Consider the following 26,628-nt stretch of genomic DNA (forward strand, 5'->3'; position numbering starts at 1 on the left):
TTGGGCATGCATTTCACATCTATGAGGTTCACTTTCCTCAACTCAACTTAGTGATAGTAAACCTTGTCTTACACACTTATGGGGGGAACGAAGCCCATGTGAACAGCTTGCTGGGAGGAAGCAAGTGCTCCATAAATATTAGCTGTTATTGTTCGCATAACCACCATCACCAACAACAACACTCAACTTGGCGAGAACAGCAAAAAACAAGCTCACTCATACAATGCCTCTCTCTTACAGGGATCTTGGACTCTCCCTAGCCCTAAGAAGCCTTCCCAGATCGCCCTAGGAAAGGAATACTAGCTTGAGTCCCGTGCAGGACACTCCCACACTCTCACACCCACCCGAGGTCCCGACCCTCTCCAGGAGGGAAGAGGTCCTCTTCCCAGCTCTGCCCCTGTGCCTGTAGTTCCCATCCTGCTGGCACCATCTTCCTGCCCCCTGCTCGGGTCAGTGGTTCTGTTTTTGACAACAGATGGAATTCCCTGAATGCCCACAGGCATTCCAGAAGGGTTTTTGGCAAGAGGACAGTGAGGAAGACAAGAGTGGTGGAAGGGTCTAGAAGAGGATCTCAAAGCTAAGTAGGTGGCCCCCAGGGAACTGAGGCAAACTCACCAATGTAAACACACCCGCTCCTAGCACGGCATAGACTGCGTGGAGCCAGGGCACCTGCCAGACAGAGGAAAAATGGGCTCAGGCATGGTCAGAGGGTAGCGAGCAGAGGCGCTGGGAGGAGGTTCAGTCCAGAGAATGGAGGATGTGGAGTAGTCTTCCCCAGGGATCCCCAAATCCTTCATTCTCTGGGTGCTCACAGTGATGGGGTGGGGGCCCACAGGGTAATTACATAGCTGCCAACTGACCTGGTGCTTTTTTCCTGCAAGTCACAGCCCCAGGCCCAGGATGAGTGAGGAAGACTCATCCTATTGCAATCCTGTCATCCTCTCAGCCTGAGTTTGGCTCAAGGCTGTTCCTGCCTTCCAGCCTGCGGTTCATCCCTGGCTCTGCACTGGGGGGAAGGGGCTTAAGTGGTAGGGGACCAAGAGATGAACTCAGGTGTGTGTGTATGTGTGTGTGTAGGGGGTTGCCTCTGGAGGGTCTGCCAGGTATTTCTTTTCTTTTCTTTTTTTCGGAGACAGGGTCTTGCTCTGTAGTCTAGGCTAGCCTTGAACTCACTACGTCACCCAGGCTGGCCTTGAACTCGTAAGGATCCTCCTCCCTCACCCTCCTGAGTGCTGGGATTACAGGCATGTGCTACCACACCTGGCTGACAGGTTTGTATGGGCTTGTCTACCAAGGCCACGACAGTGTATTCCTGTGCTCTGCTCCCCAGACCTCAGGAGCACCCAGCTGCATATGGAAACCCTGCACACAGGAGGTGCCATGCTAGCTCTGCCCACAGTGTGGCCCTCCCAGGAAACTTTCTAGAAGATTCCAGGAAACAAAGGCATCCCATCAACCAGACCTGGGTCAATAAAGAGTTCTTTGAAGTTTTGGGGCTCCTTCCTGGTATTCCCCTCCCCAACCTAGATACACAGAGGCCAGCTCTGGTCCCTCCCTTCGTCAACAGGATCCTGGGAAGAGCCAAGGAAATGCCAGACCCAATATTGATGTCCTGGACTAGAAGCCAAATGTCCTGAGGCTGGGGCTAGGCAGGATGGAAGTGGGTAGGGGGGAGTGAGGACTATGTCTCAGCCCTGGCAGTAAAGGCACGATGGGGGACTAGGTACCAAAAGCGGCTGGGGGCTTCTTCCTTTGGGTACCTAGGAGTCAAACCTCAAGGCCCTCCTGGGGTGCCCCTAATTCTCTCTCCCACATGTAGTGGCCTGAGGGCCTGCACAGTCCTAAGTGACATTCTCCAGGGCAGGCTGGATGCCTCCAGAATTGCTGAGTACAGCTCTATCTGGGGGATGCTCTCTGGGGGATGGGGGAGCGGTTTCCTCTGGCCCCGCCACCTTAGCCAGATTCTGCCTCTTTGGATTAGGCTGATCCCCAGGAGCCCAAGAGGCCCTCCCTGAAGGACCTTCTAGGTCTGGTGGGCCCCAGGGAGGCCCAGGCTGCTCCATATCCTCCCCTCAGCCTCCCCTCCACGGTACACAGGAGGATGGGAAAGGTGAAGCCGGATTCGGCTCCAGGAGATGGGCCAGTGCCCAGGCCTGCCAAGAAAGGCCTCCTTGTTTGCTTGCTTATAGTACTGCCAACATGCCCAGGGCAGGGGCCAGGAGGGCCTGGACAGGATGGCAGGTGGTGGGGCTTTGGCCTTGGGCCTGCCCTGAAGGTGTAGGAGGGAACAACACCCTGAAGTGGCCTCCCCCAAACCCCTATGAGCCTGCAGGTAGAGACTCACATATTGGAAGGGTAGGAGGATGGCTAGGATGAGTCCGCTGAAGAAGAGGGTCATGAGCAGCACGAAGATCACACCCTGGCAGGAGGTGAAGTCAAACTGCAGGACAAGAGGGTTGTCAGCGCTGGCCCCTGGCTTCGTGGAGCCCCTGGGCAGTGTACTAGCTGCAGGCTAAGGCTCACGGTCTTAAATTCACCCCCCAGAACCCAGGATTTCCCCCCAGCCTCCCAGGTGTCCTCCCCAGATCCAACTCACCCTGTTCCCTCCCCTTATCCCGGGCCCTGGCTTAGAGCCCCATTCCACACGCCTTCCCCTGCCCACAGGCCTCAGAGCTGACCTTTGTCTGGAAGCTGAAGACAGTGACTGAGAGGCAGACGAGGGCCGTGATGCCCAGGCACAGCAGGACAGACGTGGTGTTGTAGTAACTGAGGAGGGCGGGTAGTGTCAGCTCCCGCAGGGCCCTGCTCTCTGCCAGCCCTCCTGCCGGGTCCTGATCTGATGACCTCTGGCCTGACCCTGTTTCCTTCCTCAGGACCCTCCCTCTCTTGGTTCCCTCAGCCTTTCTCTGGGCTCGGCCCATCCTCACCCAAGCAAGCCTAGACTCACTTAGTTAGAAGGATCTTGAATAGGTGGGAGTTGGGGAAGGAAGGATTTGTGCTGGAACTTGGAGGTGGTTTACAGGTAACTGCAGGATCATAAATTTGGGGCCTTCTAAGTTGCAGCTTGAGAGGAGTCACCCTGTTTCCACCATTTCTCACCCCTACCCCACCAACCTGGCCAGGTCCTGGAGCCACTAGCCAAGGGAGGGCCCCAGAAGAGGGCTCTAGGCCAAAGTGTCCTGCTGCCTGAGGCCCCACCCTCATCCAAATGGTCCTGGGAAGGATGGGGTTTGGGGGCAGCTCCTCTCAGATACAGCCAGTCCCTGGGTGCAGGGCCCTCTTCTCCACCTGTACCCTTTACCTGGACAACATCCCAGTGAGGTAGGCCATGGACAGGGTCTGAAAGGAGAGGCAGGGTAAGGGAATGCTCCAGCACTTAGATTTGGGAGTCCCAGGCAGACGCCTCCACTCCAGGCATATACCCCTGGGCGCTGAATCTGCCTCACCCCTGCACAGGCTTCCGAACAGACACAAGGCTGGCTGAGCCGTGTTTCCCCGGCCAGTCTGCAGGTCCTGGGGACAGCTGTCTCTCTCTTAGGCAGCCCTGTTCTCCTCCCAGTAAGAGACCCACTCTTCTTCATTATCCGTAGTTCTGGGATGCCCCAGATGAACCTCCTCAGAACAAAAGCACAGTGAACAGTGGGGGCAGAGGGAGGCAGCTCAGCCCCTTTGGAAAGGGAGGGTGAAACATCCTGGTGGAACGAGGGGGTGTAAGCACCCCTGACCCCCGTGACCTCACATGAGATGTTCCCAACCCAGACTCCCCAGCCCTCGAACCCCACACTGCTTCTGTCCTTCCTCTACCCCACTCAGCATCTGCCCCCAGCCCACGGAGTCACTTACAAAGATGGTCAGCAGGATCAGGTTCCAGGGGAAGTGCCTCCTGTAAGGAAAGCCAAGGAGTTCCGAGCAGAGTTGCCACTGCGAGCAGGAGTCTCCGCACCCCCTTCCACACTCCTCAGAGCCTCTTCCTTCAGCCACCCCCCCACGCCCCATCTGTCCATCTGCCCTCCCCCTACCTCAGAAGTGCCAAGGAGGGAGGGAGGGACAGGTCTGCTTGGCAGGGGGATGGTAGCTCTCAGGGGTGCCGAGCACAGGGGTGGCAGGCAGGGCTGGGGCCGGGACCTTCAAGGTCCTGCGTCTACTTTCACACGTTATTTCTTTTGCCATTATCATACCTGGGTCCAGAACAGCAAGCCAGGGTCAGGTAGGTGGCAAAGAACACAGCACTGTGAGAGACAGGTGAATGGGTAAGTCAGCAAGGCCCTCCTAAGGTCCCCCACCTGGTGTCTTGCTCTTCCTATTCTCTGCCACCACGGTCCATAGGTGCCATGAAGGGTGGGGAGCAGGGAGAGTTCCACGGTCATCCTAGAACCTGGCAAGGGGCAGGGTGGTGGACCAGTTCCAGGAGAGAAAGGGGGATAGGTCAAGTCTGCTTCTAGTACTACTGAATCTTGGGTGCCTTGAGATAGCTGTTCCTGACCAGCCAACCCACAGTGGCCTTCCAGTCATTACTGTGTTATGTAAAAAGCTCATCTACAGTATTTCCTACGGTAGTTGCTCGGCAGAGTTTTAAAAGTGCTTTACAAATATTAACCAATGCGATCCTCATATCTTCTCCATAAGTACGCTCTTTACTTTTCTGCTGAGGCACAAGGTCATGCTTGTATGTTCTTCAGGTTCCTGCTAGTCCAAGTTCATGTAGTTACCACATTGCAGAAACACGATGGGAACCCAGGTATTCTGGCCCCAGGGAGCTCACTTGCAACCTCGAGCCTGCACTGCCTATCAGCCCTGTCACCCCTGCAATGATCTCCTTAGTTATTGTTTAATCTATCCCACAGGCTGTAGCTCAGCCTGGGCAAGGCCTGTGGCTGTCCTGCATGGGCAGGAAGTGACAACTGTGAATGAGTTTCTGGATCAGAAGGACACACCCAGTGGGAGGCAGAAGGGAGCTCAGGGGCAATCAATCCTGAGACAATGACTGAGCACGGAGTGTTTTCTGGAGTGCAGTGGAGGCAGAGGCTGGTCCAATGGTGGAGAGGAGGGGTTCGGACCTGAGCACGGGGTGCTGGGTCCCTCCACCTCTGCAGGGTCTCATCATGGCATGGCCATCTCTTCCTCATCTCTTCCTCTGTCCTCTCACCTACCCCCGATGGCAGCAATTCCAAACTTCCTCCTCCTCCTCTGCAGACCTCCGTCTGCAGCACCATCTGCCTGATACATCCCATCAAGATCTGCGATAACGAGATGGGGCTCCCCGGGTTCCCTGCCTGCCACCTGCAAACCTCACAGGTGCTATGGACGGTCCTGTCTCTCCTCCTACCCAGCCTGGGCTCTTCTGGTCTCATCCCCTTTAATCTTCCTGTTGGCCTCGCTCCTCCCACAGAAACCTCCTCAACTATTCTCCATCTTCATCCAACATCTTCTCCAAGTCTAGCTATGGCCACTCTGTCTGCTCTTGCAACCAAACTTTGAGAACACATGGTCTCCACTGAGGGTACTCTTTTCTCCATCTCCCCAAACCTGCAAACCCTGCCTTAGCCTCACTTAGGAGAGCTGGCTTTGCCACATCAGGGTGGCCTCACTGTGTGCAGATGACACTCACTTCTCAACGTCTGGTCATTCTTTTTCCCCGGGTTCCACAAAGACATATGGATCCCTCCTTCTTCCCTGGGCACTCTTTTCGGCACCAGGGAGTCTCTGAATATGCCTGGTCCCTCGGACAGAGGTCTTCTCCCTTCACATCCCCCCGGGTGGGCTTACTTGTGCACAGGACTCACATCCCACACTTCCTATCTATGGTTTCCTTCTCCACCCCAGACTGGAGCATCCAGCTGCCTACTGGGCAGATGTGGCTCTTCAGAAACACATCCTTTCGGCTCCTTCTCCTGCATCCCTGGCTGCAGGGGCCACCATGCACCCGCCCAGTCACCTCCCAGAAGCCTCAGCATCATCACTGACTCCCACCCCGCCACGCCCAATTAATCACCTGGATCTGTTTATCCTCCTACTCAGGCAGCTCTCAAAACTGCGCTCTTCCTTCCATCCCCACCACCATCCTTTGAGGTCTGGCCACCTCTCTTTTCTCTCTGGCTGGTCTGAGGCAGGAGTCCATCTGGTCCTCCTGCCTCCAGCCTCGCCTTCTACCTCCCAAGCTACAGCCACACCCAGCCACGGGACTCTTCTGTATAAAATTCCCCAAGACCTGGTGACACCAGCCCGCTCCAACCCTCCCACCTCTCCGGCCTGCTGTCACCACACTCCACCCTCCCCTCTGCCCTTCCCACCACAGTCGCTCTGCACCCTCCCAACCTACTCACCACACTTTGCTCCTACTGGAAAACCGACCAGCAGGGATGTCTGAGGCTCCCTCTTCCAGATGGCTTCCTCCATGCACCCGGGGTAACCTCACTGGAGCCTGCGTTCCCCCGCCCCCATGGGCCAGTTTGTCTGACTTCCCACCCAGAGGTAGCATCTGGGGTGAGGGGGTAGCCTACAGTTTATTCATTTTGTATTCTCATCATGTAACCTGAAGCCTGGTACCTGGTAGGTACTTTTTTTTTTGTACCAGGGATCAAACTCGGGACCTTGGGCGAGCGAGGCAGGTGCCGGAACCATTGAGTTAATCCCCACCCCTGGTAGGTACTCTTTTCATATTATTGGATGAAATGAAAAAGAAAAAGCAAACAAAAAAATAAGCAAGGCAAGGATTGACACAGCCTATGAGATTCGGGACTGGGACCCCTCTAGGTTGATCCTTTCTGGACAGGGTCTTGCTGTGCAGTTTTGGCCTCCTGCCTCAGCATCCTAAGTGCTGGGATTACAGCCATGCACCACGACACCTGGCTCTCTTTCCAATTCTTCAGAGGTTCTCACATATGTAGAGCTGTTGAAGGGTTCTGCTGGTAGCTGAGGCCAGGAGCCAGAGCTGCTGAGCATTCTGCTCCTGCAGGACAGCAGAACTGTCCTGCCCCAGTTGAGAAACATTCTAGCAGCTACTCTTTCGGTCTCACTTGAGTCATGGCCAGTCACCTGGACAACAATGATAACAACGGTGCCCTCTCTATGTGTATACTTGGTGTGGGTCCTGTCACCTGACCAGACTGGAAGCTTCACAAGGGCAGGGGCCCCACCTCATTTTCTCTCTGGCCCTAGCTCATCAAGACAAGGCATCAGGAGGAAGTCAGAGGGACAGGGACCCAGGACCAGGGACTATGGTGCAGCTGTGGAGGATGGTGCCAGCACTCATGTCCTAGGCCTGCCACTACCGCTGTAATTTTGCATGAGTTACTTAATAGCCAAGTCTCAGTTCCCTCCTTTGTAAAACAGGAATTGTGGTACCAACCCACTGGGCTGCTTGAAGCTAGATGAGAGAATGCAGGTGATGTACTCAGTTACCATGGGCTGGGCTTGGTGTGGGGCTTGGGCTCCTCTTCCACAGGAGCTGCTATTATTGCAATTACAAGCTGGCTGACCGACAGACAACCCATCTCCTGCCCGCCTCTGCCCCACCCCCCCGACTGTGGCTGTGCCTCAGACACCCTGGCTCAGTGGGAGCAATCAGACAATAAGGCAACAACCTGTGGAGGGAGCCAGGAAGCCAACTGGGACCTTGAGAAAGCTGAAGCGAAGGGGCAGGGAGGCTGGCATCTCTGGGACCGAGAATGAGTTAGAGGAGGGTGAGAGAACAGCTGATGTGCACCTCAGAGCTGGAGCCCCAAAGCCTAGGATGACCTGTTCAGAGTGTCAGGACAGGGAGAAGGCTCAGGTGAAGGTCAGTGACCAAACCCAATGCCCTTCTTCAACTTGTCCTGCTCAGGACCCAAATGACACCTGTGGGCAGCAAAGCACAGGGCTTTTGCTACCAGAAGGATCTGGGTTGTATCTTGGCTGTGCTGCTAAGGAAGTGATAGCTTCTCTCAGCCTCAGTTTCCTCATCTGTAGAATGGGGATAATAATAGTACCCACTTGGCAGGGTTGCTGAAAGGACCTGAAAAAGATATGTAAAGCACCTAGCAGAGTGCCTCAAGCATAGAAAAAGAGCAGTTTTATTCTCATTGCTATTATTGTCTTTCTAAAAGATAGAATCAGGTGGAAGCTCTCTGAGAGCGTTTGGTGGTCAGAAGAGGTGAGACTCACTCGGACCCTGAGGGAAGCAGACTCAGGCAGGATGGGGAGAGTGGAGGAGCAAAGAGAGGACAGGGCAAAACCCTAGGCGAGCTTTCTGGAGGAAAAGGTCAGCATCCTAAAGCAACATTCCACTCCTAGTTCTGACTTTTCTCCATCTGCACCTATCCTAAAGGCACACAATACAACTCACATTTTGTTTTCAGCCTGGAGCTGGTGAGGAGGTGGGCTCTAAATCTCCCCATTCAGAGCCAGTTTCTCCCAGCCTCCCTGCCTCCCACAGCACATACAACTGGGTGTGCTCTGCCCCACTTCTGGACTGTCCCCCTGCAACCATGAGGTCAGGGCATGGAATCCCACAGTCCCTTGCACAAGGCCCAAAGAGGGGCCTGTGGACTCCATCCCTGAGTTCTCAGGGGGCCTGAGGCTGCCAGGCAATGGTGACGTGCTGGGAGCCATGCCAACCCGCCAGGTGGCCTGGCCGGGGTGGTAGTCCCTGGGGCCTCATTAGGTTTACCATATAGTGCCAACCAGCTCCCTAGACACGTGCCTCTGCCAGGTCTGCAGACAGGGCCTCTGTCCCATGCCCTAGGAGAGGTCCTGGGTGTGCAACTCTCTTCTCCTGGACCCCAGCTTGAAGAGGCAGCTCTGTGCCTCGAATGAGCCCCAGAGGCCAGGAAGAGTCTTCTTTCTGTCAGTGTTTGACTGGCTTGTGCTATCTCTGGGCCCAACTCTGAGTGCTCGGGGCTCAGGGAAGTCCCCAGGGGCTTTGGGCTGAGTCCAGTCTCCACCAGACCCCTATCTGGGAGCCCGCCTGGAACAACCACTGTGTGCAAGCTCCTCAGCTGGTGGTCACAGCTCGACCATCTACCCTCTGAGACGTCCTCCCAGCCCTCTGCCAGTCCCTCCCCAGTCTATCAAATGGATCACATGCATTCTCACTCCCACACTTTTGCTTAAAGCCATTTCTCTGCTGGCAGTGATGTCCCAGTCCTCTTGGCCCATCCTCTGAGGTACGCCCCTCTGTGGGCTGCGTGCCCTGTGCCTGAGCTCACGCCTTCCCCTCCCCTGAATGATGCATCTTTGCTTGCTGCTCACTCCCCTGTCCGGCAGAGGCTGACTCCCCAGGAGCCACGGTATAGTGCTGAGCTAGCAGTGGATACTGAGGGAGCCCATGGGAAGAGCAGTTCGTCTCTGAGCCCCAGAGTGGTTCTGGGCTGGAATTATCCAGAATTACTCTTTAGTTCCCCAGACAGGAGGATCAGAATCACCCACCTGCAACTTTAAACCTCTTCTCCCAAGTTGCCTGCCTTAATCCCTAAAGTGATAGGACCAGCCAGAGCCAAGTGGCTTGAGGCTGAAGGGAGACTGCCAAGCAGAGGGATTAAGAGCACAAGCCTTAACCTGAATCCTGGGTTTGAATCCCAGTTGCTCCACTGACTAGCTGTGTGACCTTGGGCAAATTACTCAAGTTCTCAGAGCCTTAGTTTTGTGAAGTAATCATACCAGTAGATATTGGGATCCAGTGCAACATTGTACATCAAGCACAAAGAATAATGCCCAGCCCTTATTAGGGACTCTTTAAGTGGTGGCTATTATGATTAATAATTTCATAAGCATTAATAACAATGGTGTTAATAAGAGTAGCAACATTATCATTAGTGTGGGTCAAAGTGTTCCAGCCCCCTCCCCCTTAGGGCCAAGGGACAGGGTCTCTCCAGCCATGGCGTCAGCCCCACCCCTCCCAACTTGCGTAGGAGCCAGAACCTACCCCCATCTCCCATCTGTCCCATCAGAGAGCAACAGCCCAGAAAGGCTCTTGCTCTTCTCTGACGCCAGCAGAACAGGGCAGGGCTGGGGATCTGTGAGGTCAGTCCCCATGGGGTGTGGAGAAGCTCTGGGTTTGGCTCTGTCAGTGGAACAGACTCCCTCTGCCTCCCACTGGGCTTCCTCTGGGATGTAAGGGTGGGGTATACTCACTAGGATGCCCAGTACCAGCCTGGATTGGCCTGGACATAGCCCTTCACGGGGTCACTGCAGAGAAGGCAGAGACAGAGAGTCAGAATTTACCCTAGGTCTCCGTTTCTGGTTCAACATCTGTACCTGCCCAGCACAATTCATAGTGCTAGCTCCAGTCCCAGGCTGAGACCTGGGGTGGCCTGGGGGTATGGGTGGTAGACTAGATTATAAGACTTTTTTTTTTGGAACTGGGGATCAAACTCAGGACCTTGGGCTTGCCAGGTAGGTGCAGCGCCACTGAGCTAAATCCCAAGCCCCTTGGTAGACTAGAAAGCAAAGACTGTGTACGAGGCACTGACAGGCCCAGAAGACAGCCAGGTCCACCCTCCTCTGAATAGGGATGCCTCCCACGCTCAGCCTTCCCGAATGGTGGAAGTGCACCACCATGCCCAGCATCACTCCTGGCCTGCGTTATGCACTCTTACGGTTCTTCTCCAACGCAAGGAGAAGTGCTCCTCCCCATCTCTCCAGGGGACCTGGCTATGGCCACCCCTGGAAGGTGCCAGTCTGTATCACCAACTCACCAGAAGGTAAAGAGAGCCACGACACTCAAGGTCACCAGCAGCTGGATCAGCAGGATGGTGTAGACCTGGTAAGAGAGGCCAGGTGGGCTCAGTCTCCCAGCAGGGCTCAGTGAGACCCCAGTTCTCAGGAACTCATTCAAATCTTCAGACCTGCTTCCTGGGTGCTCCACCCTCCTTAGGGAACAATGGAAATAACCCAGGACAAATGGAGAGCAAGGGAGCCCCAGAGCAAGAGCCGTGGGAGGAGCAGCCACATGGTACCCAGAGGAGAGTGCACTGGGCCCTAGTGAAACCTATGAAACACTTCCCCGTAGCTAGGGTCACAAGAGAAGAGGACAATGGCAGGCAGAGGCAGGACAGGGGGCTTTTTGAAGGGCTTCTCATCGAGCTCCCAGGGCTGGAGAGTCCTGGAGAGCCAGAGAGAAGCAATTACCTTTCTGATGAAAACCCGGCGAACTTTCTGGTCATCCCAACTGTAGGTGGTGAAAAGCTCATGGTGTCCGGTGGGGAAACTGTTGTCATAGCCAGAGCTGCTGCCTGGGTGGGCAGGTGGGAGGTGTGAGGGCTCCTCATGCAGAGAAATATGCCTCAAGGGCTCCTGCCCAGAGCTGCCTTTTGGTCAAGCTGCCTCTTTGACCCACTGAAGTCTTCCTCTCCGACCCACTGAAGTCTTCCTCTCCAGCCCCGTTACAAAATACCCCAGACCACCCCCAGGTCTCTCTCCCTGGTCACTTCTTGCTTTTCTTGCTCTGGGTCCTGGGAATGAACTATCATTTCCCTTTCCTTTCCCTCTACCCTGGCTGGAGCTCTTGGGGGTCAAATGTGGCCCTTCCATCTTGGGTCCCCATCCTCCTCCCAAACACTCTGGCTCCCTTGTGGCTAATAATCAGGAGAGGACAACCTTTCTCCAGGTCACTTGGTACATCCCAGGGCCAATGGTCCTGACCCTGGCTTGGGCTGAGGCCCTTGGGGTGGGAGTTGGAGACGGGCTGCATGTGCTAGAGCCTGGAAACCAGGGTCAGGTAGGGGCCTGGAGGGAAAATAAAGCCAGGGCAAGGGCAGGAGGTGGGGTGGGGATGAAGGTTCAGAGCCTGGTCCCAGAACTCAGACTTTTGGAAGAGTATTGACTCCACAAACAGATCCTACAAACAAGAATCCATCCTCTGGGACGAAAGAGTGGTGTGACCTTGAGCAAGTCACCGGGCTTCTCTGATCCCAGGAATGGGATTCCCATTTCACAGGGACCATATTAGACACAAATGAAAGCCTCTGTGCTCTGTTCCTGGTGAGGACTACACTATCATCTCTTGTGCCAACCTGGTCAGGGCCATTCCCAAGTCCTCAAATGTGTCCACTCTGTTCCATTCCACTCTCCCACCAGGACTTCACAATACCCCTCCACCTCTCATCAATAGCCTCTGTTTTGGTCTTCAAAGCTAACGACCATCCTGTACTTCGAGCTCTTCAATGGCCCTCCATTGCCTATTGCTCAAGATCAAGTTCCTTAAAACCTCCACAACCTCTGTGAACAGTCTTCCAAGCACCCTGAACATTCCTCCCTCCCACGGTTCTGGGCCTGTGTGCATTTTCTTCAGCCACACGCTCTCTTGCCTCAGGACTCCTGAACACCCTATTCTTTCAGCCTTGAACACTCATTTCTCTGCCTCCTCACTGGGTAACTCATGGCATCCATCAGGACTCAGTGTGGGTGCCCTCCCTCCAGGAAGCTCTCCCTGCCTGGCCGGGGCTTAGGTGAGCTGCCCAGGCCTCTACCATTGCAGCTGTATCACTGTGTGGCAGAGGTCCACTCACTATCCACTGGTCAGCCTGTGAGGACAGAGATCCAGGCAGGACTCTGTGGCCCCTGAAATGAGATCAGAGCCAGACACTGCCTGGCACACACTTGTAAATGTCTGTCACACGCTGACTAAAAGGAGTAGTCTTCCTGCCTCAAAAATTCCTTAAAAAACATTTCTTGAAGGAAGGTAGCCCATCCTGGCAAAGGATGTGTGAGAAATGAGAGGGGTCCTGGGCCCTGGAGACGCTTGCCCTCCATCCTTCACTTCTCCCTCAACTTCTGCCTACTTCCCTGCCAACTCCATTGGCCAGGCCACAGGGAGGGAGAGAAGAGGAGGGAAAGCAGTGCCACAGATGTTGGGCAGTGAGGAGGGGTTCCACAGACACCAGACCTGCAGGAACCTTCCAGTAGGTTACACTGGGTTGAGTGTTCCCGGCTTTAGGCTGAGGTTGAGTGGGTTTGTGGCAGGAAGTGTGGACCATAGTGACCACTCCCTGTGAACAGGGGATATGTCTGGGCATTGTCCCTGGGATCCCGTCTAGAATTCTGCAGGCAGTGGCAAAGTGGGGGAGGGGAGGCGCTGCTGAGGCACACAGAAAGGGGCTGAGCAGAATTTAAGAGGGGCCCTTTGTTTTTTGTTTGATTTTTTGAGACAGGGTCTTTTTATGTAGTTTAGGCTGACCTTGAATGCCTGGTGATCCTCCTGCCTCAGCCTCCTGAGTGCTGGGCTTATAGTCGAGCGCCACTGCACCCAGCTGAGCGAGGCCCTTCTTACAGCCTGGGAGAAGCTTTGGTTCCCAGCCCTGAGGCAAAGCTCCTACAGGCTGCTCGGCCCAGGAGTGGATCTCCCACTGGCTGGATCCTCGAAGGCCGGAGCTGGCATCTCCTGTGAGCTCCCTGCCTGTGAACGGTGCCTGGCTAACGGTGACAAGATGCTGAGGGTTGTCCCCACACACCTTTCCCACATCATGCCCTCCTCCCCACAACGAAGGCTGGGGAAAGGGCAGGGGCCAAGGAGAGTGATTGGTAAGGTGGATCCCCAGACCCCTAGGCCAAACACTCTGAGGCCTCCACAGGGACCTGTCCCTGCTTGGTACTTTTTCAGAGTAGTACAATGTGCAGTGTGTAAAAGCTGCACCCCACTCACAGGGCACAGAGCCTAGCCAAGGCTACAGCCAGCTGCAGCCTTACCCTGCCCTTTTCTGACCCACTCTGATCTCTCCCTGTGCCTCTGTGTCTCTCTCTTCCAGGAGGGCCTTTCTAGACTGGATCTTGGTTTTTGTCTCCCAGTTGTCTCCTCTACTTGTCCTACCCCAGTGACTTGGGGAAAAAAAATTCCCTCTTCCCTGTCTGAAAGCACCTTGACTACAGACATCTCATATGGAGTCATCTTTGACTTAAACTCAGAACCGTCCTCCAAATCCTAAGCTTTTGGCAGCATGGCTTCACACAACAACCACACAGTGCATCTTGTCTTTGGGCAGCTTCCTCCCATCGAGGCTTTTCATTGGAGCCCACCGTTCTCCCTGATGTCTCCGGCCCCAGGAGCTGAGAGACTTACTGGGGTCCACATAGGCCCAGCTGGGGTGCAGAGGCACAGCTGTGGGGACCGGAGGGAAAGCTCCTGCCTTTAACCCTTCTCCAGAGGTGGCTTCCTCGTAGGAGGGTGGGGCCGAGGGCACTGCCGGAGTCTCCTTCTTCTCAGCATTTGCCTGCTGCTGCCCCTCGGTCCCAGGGGCCTTGTTAGCCACAGAGAGCTGTGGAATAGAGAAAGAGAGAGAGAGATGGTCACCAGGGAAGGAGAGCCTTCCAACTCCTCCTGGCCAGCCCCTCAATTCCTGGAACCTTCTGGGTGTATTTTCGCATGGTAAGAGCAGGAGTGTAAACAAGAATGTCCCTATTTCAAGTTGGGCATGATTGTGGATGTTTATAAACCAAGCACTCAGGAGGCTGAGGCAGGAGGATTGCAAGTTTGAGGCCATCCTGGGCTACAAAGTGAGAACTGTCTCAAAAACAAAACAAAGGCTGGGCATGGTGGGGGCACGCATGTAATCCCAGCACTCAGGGGAAGCTAAGGCAGGAAGATAGGAAGTTCAAGCCCCACCTGGGGAATGAGTGACTTATTGAGACCCTGTTTCAAAACAAAAAGGGCTGGAGATGTAGCTCAGGGCACAGGCCCTGGATTCAATCCTCCCTGTACTGCAAAACAAAAAATGAAACAAACAAAAAGCTCCCTATTTTATTGAGGGCAGAACTGAGCTCCAGGAGGGTCCAGGATGGCCAGGGGCATACAGTGGAGCTGGGATAAGAACTGAGGAAGGAGATGAGTCTTAGGGGTGCCCACCATCAGTGATCACTGACCATTCGGCAGGGCCTGGGTCACTACAGTCCCACTATTTCACTGGAGTCCGAAGAAGGGCCTAGCTAGCAGGCTTTAGATCTCTGTTTTAAAATGAGGGAATTAAAGATTAAAGAGGAGTAAGGACTCATCTGAGGTCTCAGGGCCACACATGAGCCCCAACAGGGCTGCAGGGCCTAGCGTGGGGAGAGATGGGTAAAAGAAAGGGAAAAGGAGAGGAAGAAAAGGGACTTTAGGGTGGAGGGAAGGAAGGAGGTCCCCTCCCAGACTCCACTCTGGCCATGTTCCACTGCAACTTCAGTTTCTCCCCCTAACTGGGGGAGCATCACAAAATATCACTGTGGAAGGGACCTCAGAAGGCATCTAATTTGGTGCCTTTCTATGTTTAACAGATGAGGGAGTTCTAGTCCAGAGGGTGTTGCAGGTTGAGAACTCAAGTCCAGTTATACTCGGAGATGCCTCTACCCTGCCTTGCACATATATACCTTTGGCAGGAGGCCGTGTGAGTTGGAGGTCTGAATGATGAAGCCAGAGAAGGAGACAGTGGCATGGAGGGAGTGTGTGAAATCAGAGACAGCAATAAAAGGACAAGATTCAGAAAGTGGCATTTAAGTCTGTCTCCAGCAGGCCCCTGTAAAAGCTACAGAGCTGTTGAAGGGGCTGCAGGACTCCTGTGCAGGAACTCTGCTCAGGCTGTCCAGAGAGGGTGAGCACTGAAGACTTCTGGTTCCTACCAGGCCCGTGGACCATTGGACTGGATTCCTGTCCATCCCCCAGGAAGCCTGTGGGGCGAGGGGCCAATGAGGCAGGGGAGATGTTCACCCCAGGACAGCAACAGGGGCTGGTGCACTTACTGGCGGGGTGTGGTTGAAGAGGGGAAGGGGAGGCTCACACAATGGTGGAGTGGTGAAGGGGCTCTTCATTCGCACTTCACGTAACACCCCCGGGTCTTCTCAAGGAAGGGACGGGGAGCCCAGGCCTTCCATGTGTCACTTCCATTCCCAGACCCCTTCTTCAACACAGACCAAAAGAAAACTCACCTCAGCTCCAACCTGCCGTGAAGCCCTCCAGAGCCTTCTGGGCCCTACCCAGCCCCCAGACACATCCCACATTCCCAACTGACTTTTGGCCAATAGCAGAAGTGGTATCACCCAATGACATCATTTTGAAGCCCAAAGAGCTTAAAAACAGGGAGAGGAGGGTCTGAGGGCCCAGCAGGGATGTCATTGGCTCTGATACCGTCTCAGAGGGAGGAGGGATGTGTGTGGCAGGGCCTTCTCCTGTCTTCTCTGCCCAATCCTTAATACTCCCAAAACAGGGCCAGAGTACCCTCCTTCTTTGCCCTGGGCCCTGGTGGTTGTATAATTCCACAGGCTGTTGATTTTACATAAGGCTGCTGGGGCAGCCAAGTCTCTGCACACAACGGCCCCCACCCCTTCAATTTAGGCCTAAAACTGGAAAAAGAAAAAAAAAAGAGAATATGTTTTTATCCAGTTCCATGCCTTGCCAAAACCAAAACAAAAATCTGAGCATCCTGAACCAGGGTTGCCATAGTAACCCCCAACCATAGGGGATGGATCCAGATATCCAGATGTGAAATGATGACAGGCAGCTGGGGTGGGGTGGCATTCTTCGGAGGGCGGGAAGGATGACCATACAGTGGTTGGGTCTGGACTGGGGGGATGCCCACAGGTACTGCCCCAAGCTCACCCTGGCACATACACATGCACATACATACAGTCACACTGCACGCTCAGAGGGCACCCTTTTGAGGGTCTGGGCACCTGGGAAGTCTTGTGATGCCAAAGCATGGGTGGAAGGGAGAGAGGGGAGGGGAGGAGAACCTGGGGCTGAGAGGGGCTCTGATCCTCTGACTTCAGCAAGGACCATAGAGGACCCTCGAGCTAGAGTCAGGAAAGGATGCTTAGAGGGGTCCAGAGAGAGAGAGAGCGAGCCTAGAGGATGCAGGAAGGTGCGGGGTGGGGGGGAGGAGATGCGGGTACCTTTCCCTGGGTCATTCTGCCGGTCTCTCGGGGCGGCCGCTTGGGTCAGCACAGCCTGCCTGCGTCTCTTCCTTCCTCCGCGTGGGTTCTAGCAACGTCCACTGCAGCCGGGCCAGGCGGGCCGGAGCGTACCATCCGCGCGCAGGGGGAGCAGGGTGCGCGGGCCAGAGGATGCTGCGGAGGAGGCTGCGCCTTCGCAAGCCCTGGAGGGAGGCGCGCACCGCTCCCTCCTCTGCTCCCCCTCCTTGTACCTTCACCCCTCCCCAGGGATCGGGGCGCTGAGGTGCTGCGGGGTAGCTCAAGTGGATGGGCCCGCGGGGGAGGAAGGAGGCCCTGGCCTCCGCGACACCCGACCCGCTGATGCTGCCCCCGCCTGCCCTGCCCGTAACCAGAGCTGGGTGTCAGGGCCTCACCTCACCACCATCTCGGCAAACTCCCCCACCCCCTGCCTTGGCTCCCCTCCACGTTTGAATGTGGCCTCCGTTTTTGTCTCCAACCCCAGCTCACCTCTTCTAGTCTCTGTTTCGTCATCCGCGGCAGAGTGGGAAAGCCGTGGATGTCCTGTCCGCCCAGCTGCTTCTAACAGGGCCCTTGGGCCCTGACTTCCTACGGGCCTTGGGCAAGCCCGGTGGCCAGGTGTCCTTGCCTTGGCTTTTCTCACCTGTGAAATGGGAGCGTTAAGTCCACCGTCCCTTGTCTCACAAGGACGTGACTGGGGGGATACAGTTCTTTTGCAACCCTGTTGGGAGATTAACTCAGAAAGACTCCAGGTCTTTCTGGAGACAACTCTAGTTCTGTCTCAAAGCCTCTCCGTGGTGCTCTCCCCACTCAGTCTCCATCCCCCCATCTCCACACCCACCCCCTGGCCCAGACCACCTTCTTTTCCAGAGCTGCGCTTGGGACTCTGACATCACTGGGCATCACCAGTTTCTGCAGCTGCTGCAGTGTCACCTTGAGGTTTGCCATCTCACAACTCGGGCTCCAGTCCCAGTTTAATCTTCCACTGGCTGTGTGACCTTGGCAAGTTCCTTAACCTCTCTGAGCTATAGCATCTCCTATGAAAAGGAGGCTAAGAGTAGGGTTCTGTCCTCCCAGGTGGACTGTAAACCACACAGGCTACAGTGGCAAAAGCACCTTGAAGACCAGGAAGTGCTGCCAGTGTATGAGTTGGCATCATTAACTAAGGAATCTCCTGCTGCAGTGTCTTGGGCTGCCCCAGAGTAAGGCCTTCAAATGCAGACTGAGCCTCCTAGTGTGGAATGGGAAACCAAGACCTGTGCCATACGTGTGCAGTGCGTGTGCAGTGTGTGTGTGTGTGCAGTGTGTGTGTGTGCGCGCGCACACGCACTTTCCACCTCCAGGTCATTCTCCAGCTAGGCCCACCTAAAGACCAGTGAGAAAGCCAGGAAATGAATGAGCGGGGAGCTATGGAAATCTGTTTCCCACTCTTCTTGCGTTCATCCTCCATTCCATGGCCCATTCTTATGGCACATTTAAGCCTGGGCCTCTCTGGCCAGATGTACTCTCAGTCCCAGCATGCCAAGCCCTTCCTCCAGTAAGTGGTCTCAGGCCCCAGCACTGCTGCTTGAACTGTCTCCAGCCTTGTCTGTCCTCTCCCTCCACGTCTGGGTTTGCAAGGTGTTTTTCTGTGCCTGCTTGGTAGTTCAAGCACCACCTCCTCCAGGAAGCCTCGTTGCTTGCCCCTGCGTTGAGGTTAGATGCCCCTGTCCTGTAGTTTCAGAGCACCCTGATGTGGCACATGCTACATGGCACTGGGGAATGTTTGTCTCGTCAGACTCTAAGGATCCTGTTGGTAGCAGTTTTTGTGTTGATGGCACTGAGTACAGTGCCAGACACGTGGAACACACTCAATAAATTGTGGTTATTAATATTTCCCAGACATGTGGCATTACATGGAGTTCTGTCTGACTTTATGTAGGCTTCGACATTTTCATGTTTGTGAATCCCACCTGTTCCTTCTCTCCCCATTCATTGACTGCAGCCACAATGACCTCTTGGCTGCTTCTTTCTTTCTTTCTTTCTTTTTCTTTCTTTCTTTCTTTTTTTGGTACTAGGAATCAAACTCCGGACCTTGCGCTTGCGAGACAGGTGGCGGAACCACTGAGCTAAATCCCCAGCCCTTGGCTGCTCCTTTCTTAGCTCAGGGCTTTTGCACTGGCTTTGTCTTTGGCTTGGAACACTGCACAGCTCACTTCCTCACTGCCTTGGAACACTGCCCTGCTCAGACATGGTCTTAAGGGAAAGGACCTCTTCCTCTTGGACACAGTGGCAAGGCCACCAACATGACCTCATCCAGCAATCCAACAATCCCTTTCTCCTAATGGAGTTTTATTTTTCTAACAGCGGTTGTCACCTCTGACTGACTTTTTTGTTGTGTTCTGTCTCATTTTCTCCTCTCTCTCCATCTCCCACTAGAATATCAGCTATATGAGGAGGTAATTAGGGGGTGTTTGTCATTGGTCTATATCTGTGGGTAAAACCAGTTTCCGGCACAGATCTAACATGTTAGTAAATGTTTAGTACATTAGTAAAGTACATTATACAAAATCCTTATATTCCTCAGACACTTTGACATTGTCAATGCAGGTGACACTGACAAGCTGGAATATTGTGGAACATTCCTCTGGCATCCGGAGATGGATAATCTGGAGAAGTGGTCACAGTGCAGGCCATAGAGGTAGATACTAGCTCCTCTGCTTGAAAGCTGTATGACAAGTGAGTTCCCTTCACAAAATCTCAGTTCTGTCACCCATAAAATGGAGGGTAGTGATGGCACCAGCTCCAAAGGCCTGTAGTGAGGACTGCATGGTAATATATGCAAAGTGCTTTATGTAGCGCCCAACACAAAGTGAGCTCTGGGTGTTAGCTGTTAAGTGTTAGCTTTAAGGGTTCCACAGATGATGTTTAATGGAACAATTAGTTTCCACTCTCATCAAGCAGCTCAGTTCCACAGTTATTCAGGTGATCATTTATTCATTCGTTCACCGTGTTTGTCCTGCTGTCTCTGCGTGGCACACTCTGGCAGGAGCATTAGTGGTTAAAGGGAATCAAGGTGCAGCCTTTCTTCAAGGAGGACAGTCCACTCAGTCTCTGCCCCTGTCCTTCACTGAGCGAGAAGGGGGTGGGCAGTACTGGGGATGTGGGGTTACTAGAAGAATGAGTGCCCTCTGGGAGCTGAGCGTGGTGAAGGGCCCCACAAAAGAACTGGGAAGTTGTGGGGTCCCATCCTTGAACCCCCAACCTAGAGATGGGCTTTATTCTATTTGCATGATATTGGGAAGTAGGAGGAATTTTCAATGTTTTTGAGCAGAGTAATGACATGACATGAAACAGCCATCGTAATTTTTGTCATTATAGCCTTTTCTTAAGAAAGGAAGAAGTTTTCCTCTGTGAGCAGCATGTAGGAGGGGTTGAACGGAGAGACTGAAGGCTCAAAGGGGGAAGTGTGTAGGCTTTCTGATAGCTTCTGTGACAGAGGCTCAGAGTCCAGACTCTGGAGCTGCCTACCTGGGCCCAAGTCCTGGCCTGGGACAAGGTGCTTAATTTTTCTGTGGTTTAGTTTCCTCATCTGTACACCAAAGGTTGTGAGAAGTAAGGGATTTAGGGTTTGTACAGATCTTTGACTCAGATATCTAACAAACGCTCTGAGTGATTCCAGGGCAGAAAAGATGGAGAGAAGCAGACAGCTTGGGGCAGGATTGACAGGACTTGGGAAGGGCTGGGAGGGAAGCCAGAAGGGCTGGAGGTTTGGAAGTTAAGATCCTGTGAGACTGGTGTCGCTTTTAAAAGGGTGGAGGAGCCTGTAATCCCAAATCCCAGCTACTTCTGAGACTGACATATGAGCGTTGTGAGTTCGAGGCCAGCTGGGGCAACTTAGTGAGACCCTGTCTCAAAACAGTGTATATGTGGGGAGCTGTTGTGCTCATGTGGGTACGGTTGAGTTCAGGGTGATGGGGGCATCTAGGTGGAGATGTCAGTAGGCAGCGGACTAGAGCTTCCTGGAGCCCAGGATATTTTTAGACAAGGCCTCCTCCTGCACAGCCCCAAGAAGTGCTATGCACTGTGTTCGGTAGGTGGGCAACGTGCCATGCCCTCTCCTTCCCCAGAGCCTGAGGAGGAGACACAACCAAGTTCTTTTCTCCCTCTGAAATTCCCCCTCACCATCTTCAACAGCCGGGTCAGGGTGTGAGTGAGAAGATGGAAGAACAAAAGTCAGTATTTCTAGGGCTTTCCTGGGTGCAGAGGAGTCATGGGGCCCAGCCATTTCCTCTCTCCTCCTTTCAGGCCCCTGCCATGGAGGCCCATCCTGCCTCTGGTTCTGCTTGAGTTGCCAGCCAGCTCTGTTTGGGGCTGGTGCCAGGGAGGGAATTGGGCTGAAGGTGTGGACAGAGGCCACTTCTCATTTTACAGACGTGGAAGCATAAGGCCGAAGAGGTGGGGTGACTAACCAGAGTTACAGGATATGCCGGAGGCCAAGCCCAGGTGAGAATGCCTTGGAGCCGAGCTCTGGGACCCAAGAGAGTTTCAGGGACTGCACTTAGGCTGAGGATAGGGCAGGAGTTGGGGAGGAGTTGGTTCTCAGACTTTGGGGGGCTTAACAGTGCTATCCAGGCACACACCCTCCTCCTGATGCACAGACCACAAACCAAGCCTGCACCCATCTCTGCCCCTGCAGGTGAAGAGGAGATCAGTGTGCGGAGGTCAAGGAGGGGGCAGTGCCCAGCTTGCTCACAGCAGGCAGGTTTCTTAGAGTGGCCCAGAGAGGTGGGTGGTCCAGGTCAGCTCAAGCATTGGGCTCCTGCGACTGACTACTCTCCCGGTTACACTTGCTTTGGCCATAGCCCAGAAGTCTCAAAGCCGGTCACTCCCCGCTCCCCCCAGCCCCCTACCTCTGTTTTTTGTACAGGCTCTTCCTACCTTTCTGCCCTCGGCAGCCCTACAGCAAAGAACTGACTCTCTTGTTCTGGTCATCCATAGCCTGGTGCCCCAACCTCTCTCTCTCTCTTTTTTTTTGGTACCGGGGATCGAACTCAGGACCTTGTGCTTTCGAGGCAGGCGGCGGAACCACTGAGCTAAATCCCCAGCCCTGGCCTAACCTCTTTTTGCTGGGGTTTCCTTTGCTGCTTTTCCACCTTCCTTACCCCAGGACACACTGTGACTCCCCAGATGTCATTTCCCAAACGTAGGACATGAAGCCCAGACTTTGGCAAGCGTCAATGTTCTGAACTCTCTTCTTTGCCATTGCAGGGATTGCTAGGAAGGAGTAGAACCATGCCCCCATCCCTTCTCTTCCTTTCTGCCCCCAAGGGAGGGCTTTGCTGGAAGCTGGGGATGGAGACTGAGCAAATGAAAGCAGTCTCCAGGCTCCTCACACCCAGCCCCATGTCCCATGTACTCCAGCTGTGCCAGTTTACTCCTTTGTAAGCCTGGTTCAGGGCCCTTGCAGAGTAGAATGGAAAAAAACAGAGTTTTCTGGAAACATGATGCTCTAGTCCAGGCTTAGCTACTCAATTGTAGGAGGTCCTGAGTAGTTGTTCTTTTCTCTGGGTCTTGGTGTGCCCTGCCTTGTTCCTGGGTGGCTCACAGGTTGGGTTACCATCACATGTGCTGCTGTGTGTGCATTTTTGCTTGTCCACCAGACGGAAAGCTCCTGAGAGGTACAGACTGTACCTTGGCCTTTCCGGTCCAGTCCCTGCCCTATCCTTTGAACCTGGTAGAGTTCAGTAGTGAAGAATCCAGGGTTTGGACTCAGATCAATCCGGGTGCTAATTCTAGTTTTTCACCTCCCGAGTGACTGTAAGCAAGTCATTAAATCACTCTGGGCTTCAGTTTCCTCATCTGTAAAGTGAACATGTATTAATTCATTTATCTGATGAATATTTGTTGAGGGCCTACTATATATCAATCATTGATATACGTACAGCAGGGATCATATCAGACAGAAACCCTTTCTGGGAGGCTAATCCTTAGGGGGACTATTAGCCTCTATCTCAGATTGTGAGGACCCAGTGAGATGATCTGCAGATAGGATTCAGCATGGGGCCTGGCACACAATGACAAATCAGAGCTGTTATTATAAACTCATCGTGCCCTAGTACTATGCGAGGTGCAAGGGAGACAAAGAGATGGAACACCCACCCACACCCTCAAGGAACCCACAGTTGAATTAACCTACTGTGTGTCAAACAGGCACCATCTTCATCTCTCCAAAGTTTAAAAGCAGCAACAACTTGTACTGTCTGCTGCAAAAACCATACAATTCTAGAATGTCAGGGATAGCAGAGAAAGCTGTTTGTTCCCCCAAATCTTTCAGACACAGTCATATATTATTGATGCTTATCAGCACTGTGTGGGGGATTCAGAAAAAGGAGAGGTTATGTGAGTTGGAAGTTTAGAAAGGACTGGCGGGAAGGTGAGGCGGCTCTTGAGCTATGCCGCATCTTCCAAGAAAGGAGTAGGAGTCAATTGACAGAGCCAAGGGCGGTGGAGGAAGGGAGGCCCTTCAGGGGATGAGAATAGCACCCACATAAGGGTACGGAAGGAGCAAAATATGAGGCACTGATTCTGTGCTTCATCCCAGGGAAGAGGGCCTAGCCCTGGGTGAGGCTGGAGACTGCCCCAGGCAAGGGAGCCAGTTCACAGGTACAGGTGGTAACTATCCAAGAGGTGAGTTTGAGGGACCCTCCCAACCCTCCACTCTGAGCCTCGACTACACCAGGCTCAAAATTATCGCCGTTAGAAACTCATTCCCTTGGGCATTCAGGCTCCAGGAGGTCCTTGACGGGGCAAACTATCTTCAGAGTAACAACATGGAAGGATAGTTTTGGGCCAAGGAATGACCCGTGAAAAAGAGGCCTGGGGACAGTAGAGAGCCACAGAGGCCAGAGGGTCCAGAGCTCTTGGCCTGCCCGGTCTTGTGAGTAACCTCAACCATAAAGGCCACCCACAGCTCATGAAGCACTGCTGAGCTGTGGAAGGCTGGACTGGGTCCCTAGGAAGTGACTGGGTCTCTCAGCACTTCCTACGGTGTCCGTGGGAGGTGGGAGGTGCTGAATCCACTTGGAAAGACCATTTTGCAGTGCAGTTTGGCCCAACAGCGTGGTCAGTCACTCTTCGAGTGCTTGAGTGAGGACCAGCTCTCACTCATTCAACCAAATGTATTCAGCGTGGCCTGAGCACCATGCAGTCAGCTCGGAGGGCAGGCATGAGCAAGGGACCTCAGCCCTGCTCTCCTGGAGCTAACAGTATGGAGGGGGACACAGGCCCTAAAGAGCTGCATGTGAATCTCTAATCACACTCTACCTTTCCTGAAGAAGGCCCAGCTGCCTTGAGGGACAGCAAAAGGCAGTGATTTAGACAGGGCCGGTTGCACTCAGGAAAGGCCTCCCAGGTTCCTGAAGGACACTGGGCGTGGGTGTGGGAGGGAAGAAGAGGCTCTGGGATAGGAGCAGGGCGGGCGAGGGGTGGCTTTGAGAAGATAGGGGGGAGGTGTTGAAGGGAGAAGCGACCTTTGAAGATTTGCCATTTCCCAAGGCCCCTCTGGGTCCAGGACAGAGGAGAAACAGGGCTCAGGGGAGAGGTGACCATGGCCTGGGGCCTGGGCTTGGACTGGGCAGTGAAGGGGGAGGAAATTCCCATATTCATGAATTACTTAAGTGGGGGGAGATGGCCAAGATTTAGTGAAAGATTTGCTGGCAGTTGAGGATAAGAAGACAGGGAGAAGGGCTGGGGATTTAGCTCAGTGGTTTCTCCATCTGCTTCGAAAGGTCAAGGACCCAAGCTCTATCCCCGGTACCAAAAAGAAGAGAGGGAGAAATCTGGAACTTGGGCACCTGGGTAACAGGACATGAGGAATGCAGAAGAGGCCATCAGTTCTTAGAGTATTGTCATTGGTAGTGAGTGACCTGGGTTCTATCCCAAGCGCCTTTCCTCTCCAGCCATGCAATGAGACTGGGGCCAGAGTAATAATATGTAACATTGATTGAGTACTTCACATGGGCTGGGCAGGCACTATGCTAAATACCGTGTGGACAACAGTGCTATGTCTGCTTACCACCTCCATCTTATGGACAGGAAACAGCTTTACAGAGGTTAAGTAACTTGCCCAGGGCCATCCACAGCTGGCAGGGGATGGAGCCAGCTCCCCAGCTCCTGTAGTCAGATACCAGAATGTAGCTCTTAACCACCAGGCAGTCGTGGCTCAGGGACTCAGGGTCATGGCTAGTTAAATTGGGTTACCGGCAGCTCCTTCACTTCCCCAGGAGGCTGCTGCACAGCTGGACAGGACATGTTGGAAGCACTGAACAAGTAACATTTCTCTCCCCTTTCTCCTAAACTGAAGACTCCACTTTTCAAGCCAGGAGCCTCATAAATATTTCAGTGGTGTCTGTGTAGTCAGTTTTTGTGAAGTCTGTTCTCTGCAGTGCTGGGATGGTGAGATCTGGGAGATGTCTAAGGGCCTGTTACAAATGTTTGATCAGCACATTTTCAAACAAAGACCTTTCTTTGGAACAGCTGGTGGTCGCTGGCTTGAGACAGATTTAGACAGATTTTAGACACACTCTGAAGACAGGCCAGAGCGTGAGTTGGTTGAGGGTTCCATTTTCCACACAAAGCTACAGCCAACACCTGGCAGCCATCCACGGGCTCCTCTCCCTGTACACTCACACCCAGCTACACTCTATACCAACTGTCACCCTAGGGCACCTGGAAGGGGTACACAAAGTCCAGGAAAAAAAACAAGGGGGCAAGCTGTACCCCACAGCAGGGACTGAGGCCAGAAATGACAGCAAGGTGACCTGGGTCTGTGCCTAAAGGAAACTTGGAGCCCAAAGTTGGACCCAGGTGGGTGATATGTGTAACCAATCCAGAGGCAGGAAGGAGAGGGACAGGGAAGAGAGTGTCAGGGCCTGGGCAGTGACCTCTCAGTGTCCTCTGGCTTGGGAGCTTTGTGATTTTAACCCTTGGGGGAAAGGACGAGCTTGACTGGGTCAGCAAGAAGAGGGGATATTTGTGTCTCAATTTTATCTGAGCCCTGAGGCATCCACTTGGAGCCTTTGGGCTGCATGTAGCTGGCCTTGGTCACCCAGATATCAGTGTGAGCCCCTCCTAGGTGGTAGATACTGTGCCAGGCCCACAGGGATGTTGAGAGCAGACTCCACTCTCAAGAGTCTGGCGAGGAGGTAAGGGGCCCATGTCAAACCCAGATCCTTGAAGGCTGGGTCTGAGCAAAGCAGAAGGCAGCAATGGGGATGAAGCCTCAGGAGGCCCTCTGGGGAGCTGGCACTTTAACCCAACTCTGAAGACCCTTTCCCTATCAAATAAATAATACACGCTCATAACATTAAGAAGGATGTTTTGCTTATTTGTTTTTGTTTTTGTACCAGGGATCAAACTCAGGACCTTGCACTTGTGAGGTAGGTGTGGTGCTAGGGAGCTAAATCACGGCCCAACATTAAGAGTTTGAAGAGAGCTTGGATATCATATCTAAGGCCCTGGGATGATCCCAGAAAGGGCTTGGGGAGAGGAAGAGAAAAGAAAGAAGGGAGAGAAATCAAAGAAGAAAATAGTTCCTAAATTTTCTATTCAGTCTTTTTTTTTTTTTTTTTTGGTACCAGAGAGATCGAACTCGGGTCTTTGCACTTGAGCAGCAGGGAGCGAAACCACTGAGCTAAATCCCCGGGCCTCTAAGTTTTCAAACTTGGAGAAATCCATGGTTGAAATAAAAGGTGTGTTTCTGTTCCCTCTACTCCCTTCTTTGTTCACTGAATTTTG

The 26,628-nt window shown here is 53.6% G+C and overlaps 1 protein-coding gene across 2 annotated transcripts in view; it reads right to left on the reverse strand.

Moving 5' to 3' along the window:
- The window catches only part of Faim2 (Fas apoptotic inhibitory molecule 2), a 32,868-nt gene extending 15,397 nt beyond the window's left edge, over window positions 1-17,471 (reverse strand). Inside the window, exons 1-12 of one of the 2 annotated variants that reach the window (XM_004863009.4) lie at window positions 17,341-17,471; window positions 16,834-17,007; window positions 14,033-14,228; window positions 11,107-11,210; window positions 10,674-10,738; window positions 10,111-10,164; window positions 4,179-4,229; window positions 3,844-3,883; window positions 3,302-3,339; window positions 2,679-2,766; window positions 2,345-2,440; window positions 616-669 (exon numbers count right to left, since the gene is read on the reverse strand). In XM_004863009.4, coding sequence (XP_004863066.1) covers window positions 616-669; window positions 2,345-2,440; window positions 2,679-2,766; window positions 3,302-3,339; window positions 3,844-3,883; window positions 4,179-4,229; window positions 10,111-10,164; window positions 10,674-10,738; window positions 11,107-11,210; window positions 14,033-14,228; window positions 16,834-16,848 — 801 coding nt within the window. In that variant the 5' untranslated portion in view covers window positions 16,849-17,007; window positions 17,341-17,471. Of the gene's footprint in view, window positions 1-615; window positions 670-2,344; window positions 2,441-2,678; window positions 2,767-3,301; window positions 3,340-3,843; window positions 3,884-4,178; window positions 4,230-10,110; window positions 10,165-10,673; window positions 10,739-11,106; window positions 11,211-14,032; window positions 14,229-16,833; window positions 17,096-17,340 lie in introns of those variants that run through there. The other variant, XM_004863008.4, reaches the window with a different exon arrangement.
- Between the last annotated feature and the right edge of the window lie 9,157 nt (window positions 17,472-26,628).

Source organism: Heterocephalus glaber, unplaced genomic scaffold (genome assembly GCF_053883595.1).
Source record: "Heterocephalus glaber isolate CG9 unplaced genomic scaffold, H.glaber_assembly_v1.0 deba00001733, whole genome shotgun sequence".
Classification (NCBI taxonomy): Eukaryota; Metazoa; Chordata; class Mammalia; order Rodentia; family Bathyergidae; genus Heterocephalus; species Heterocephalus glaber.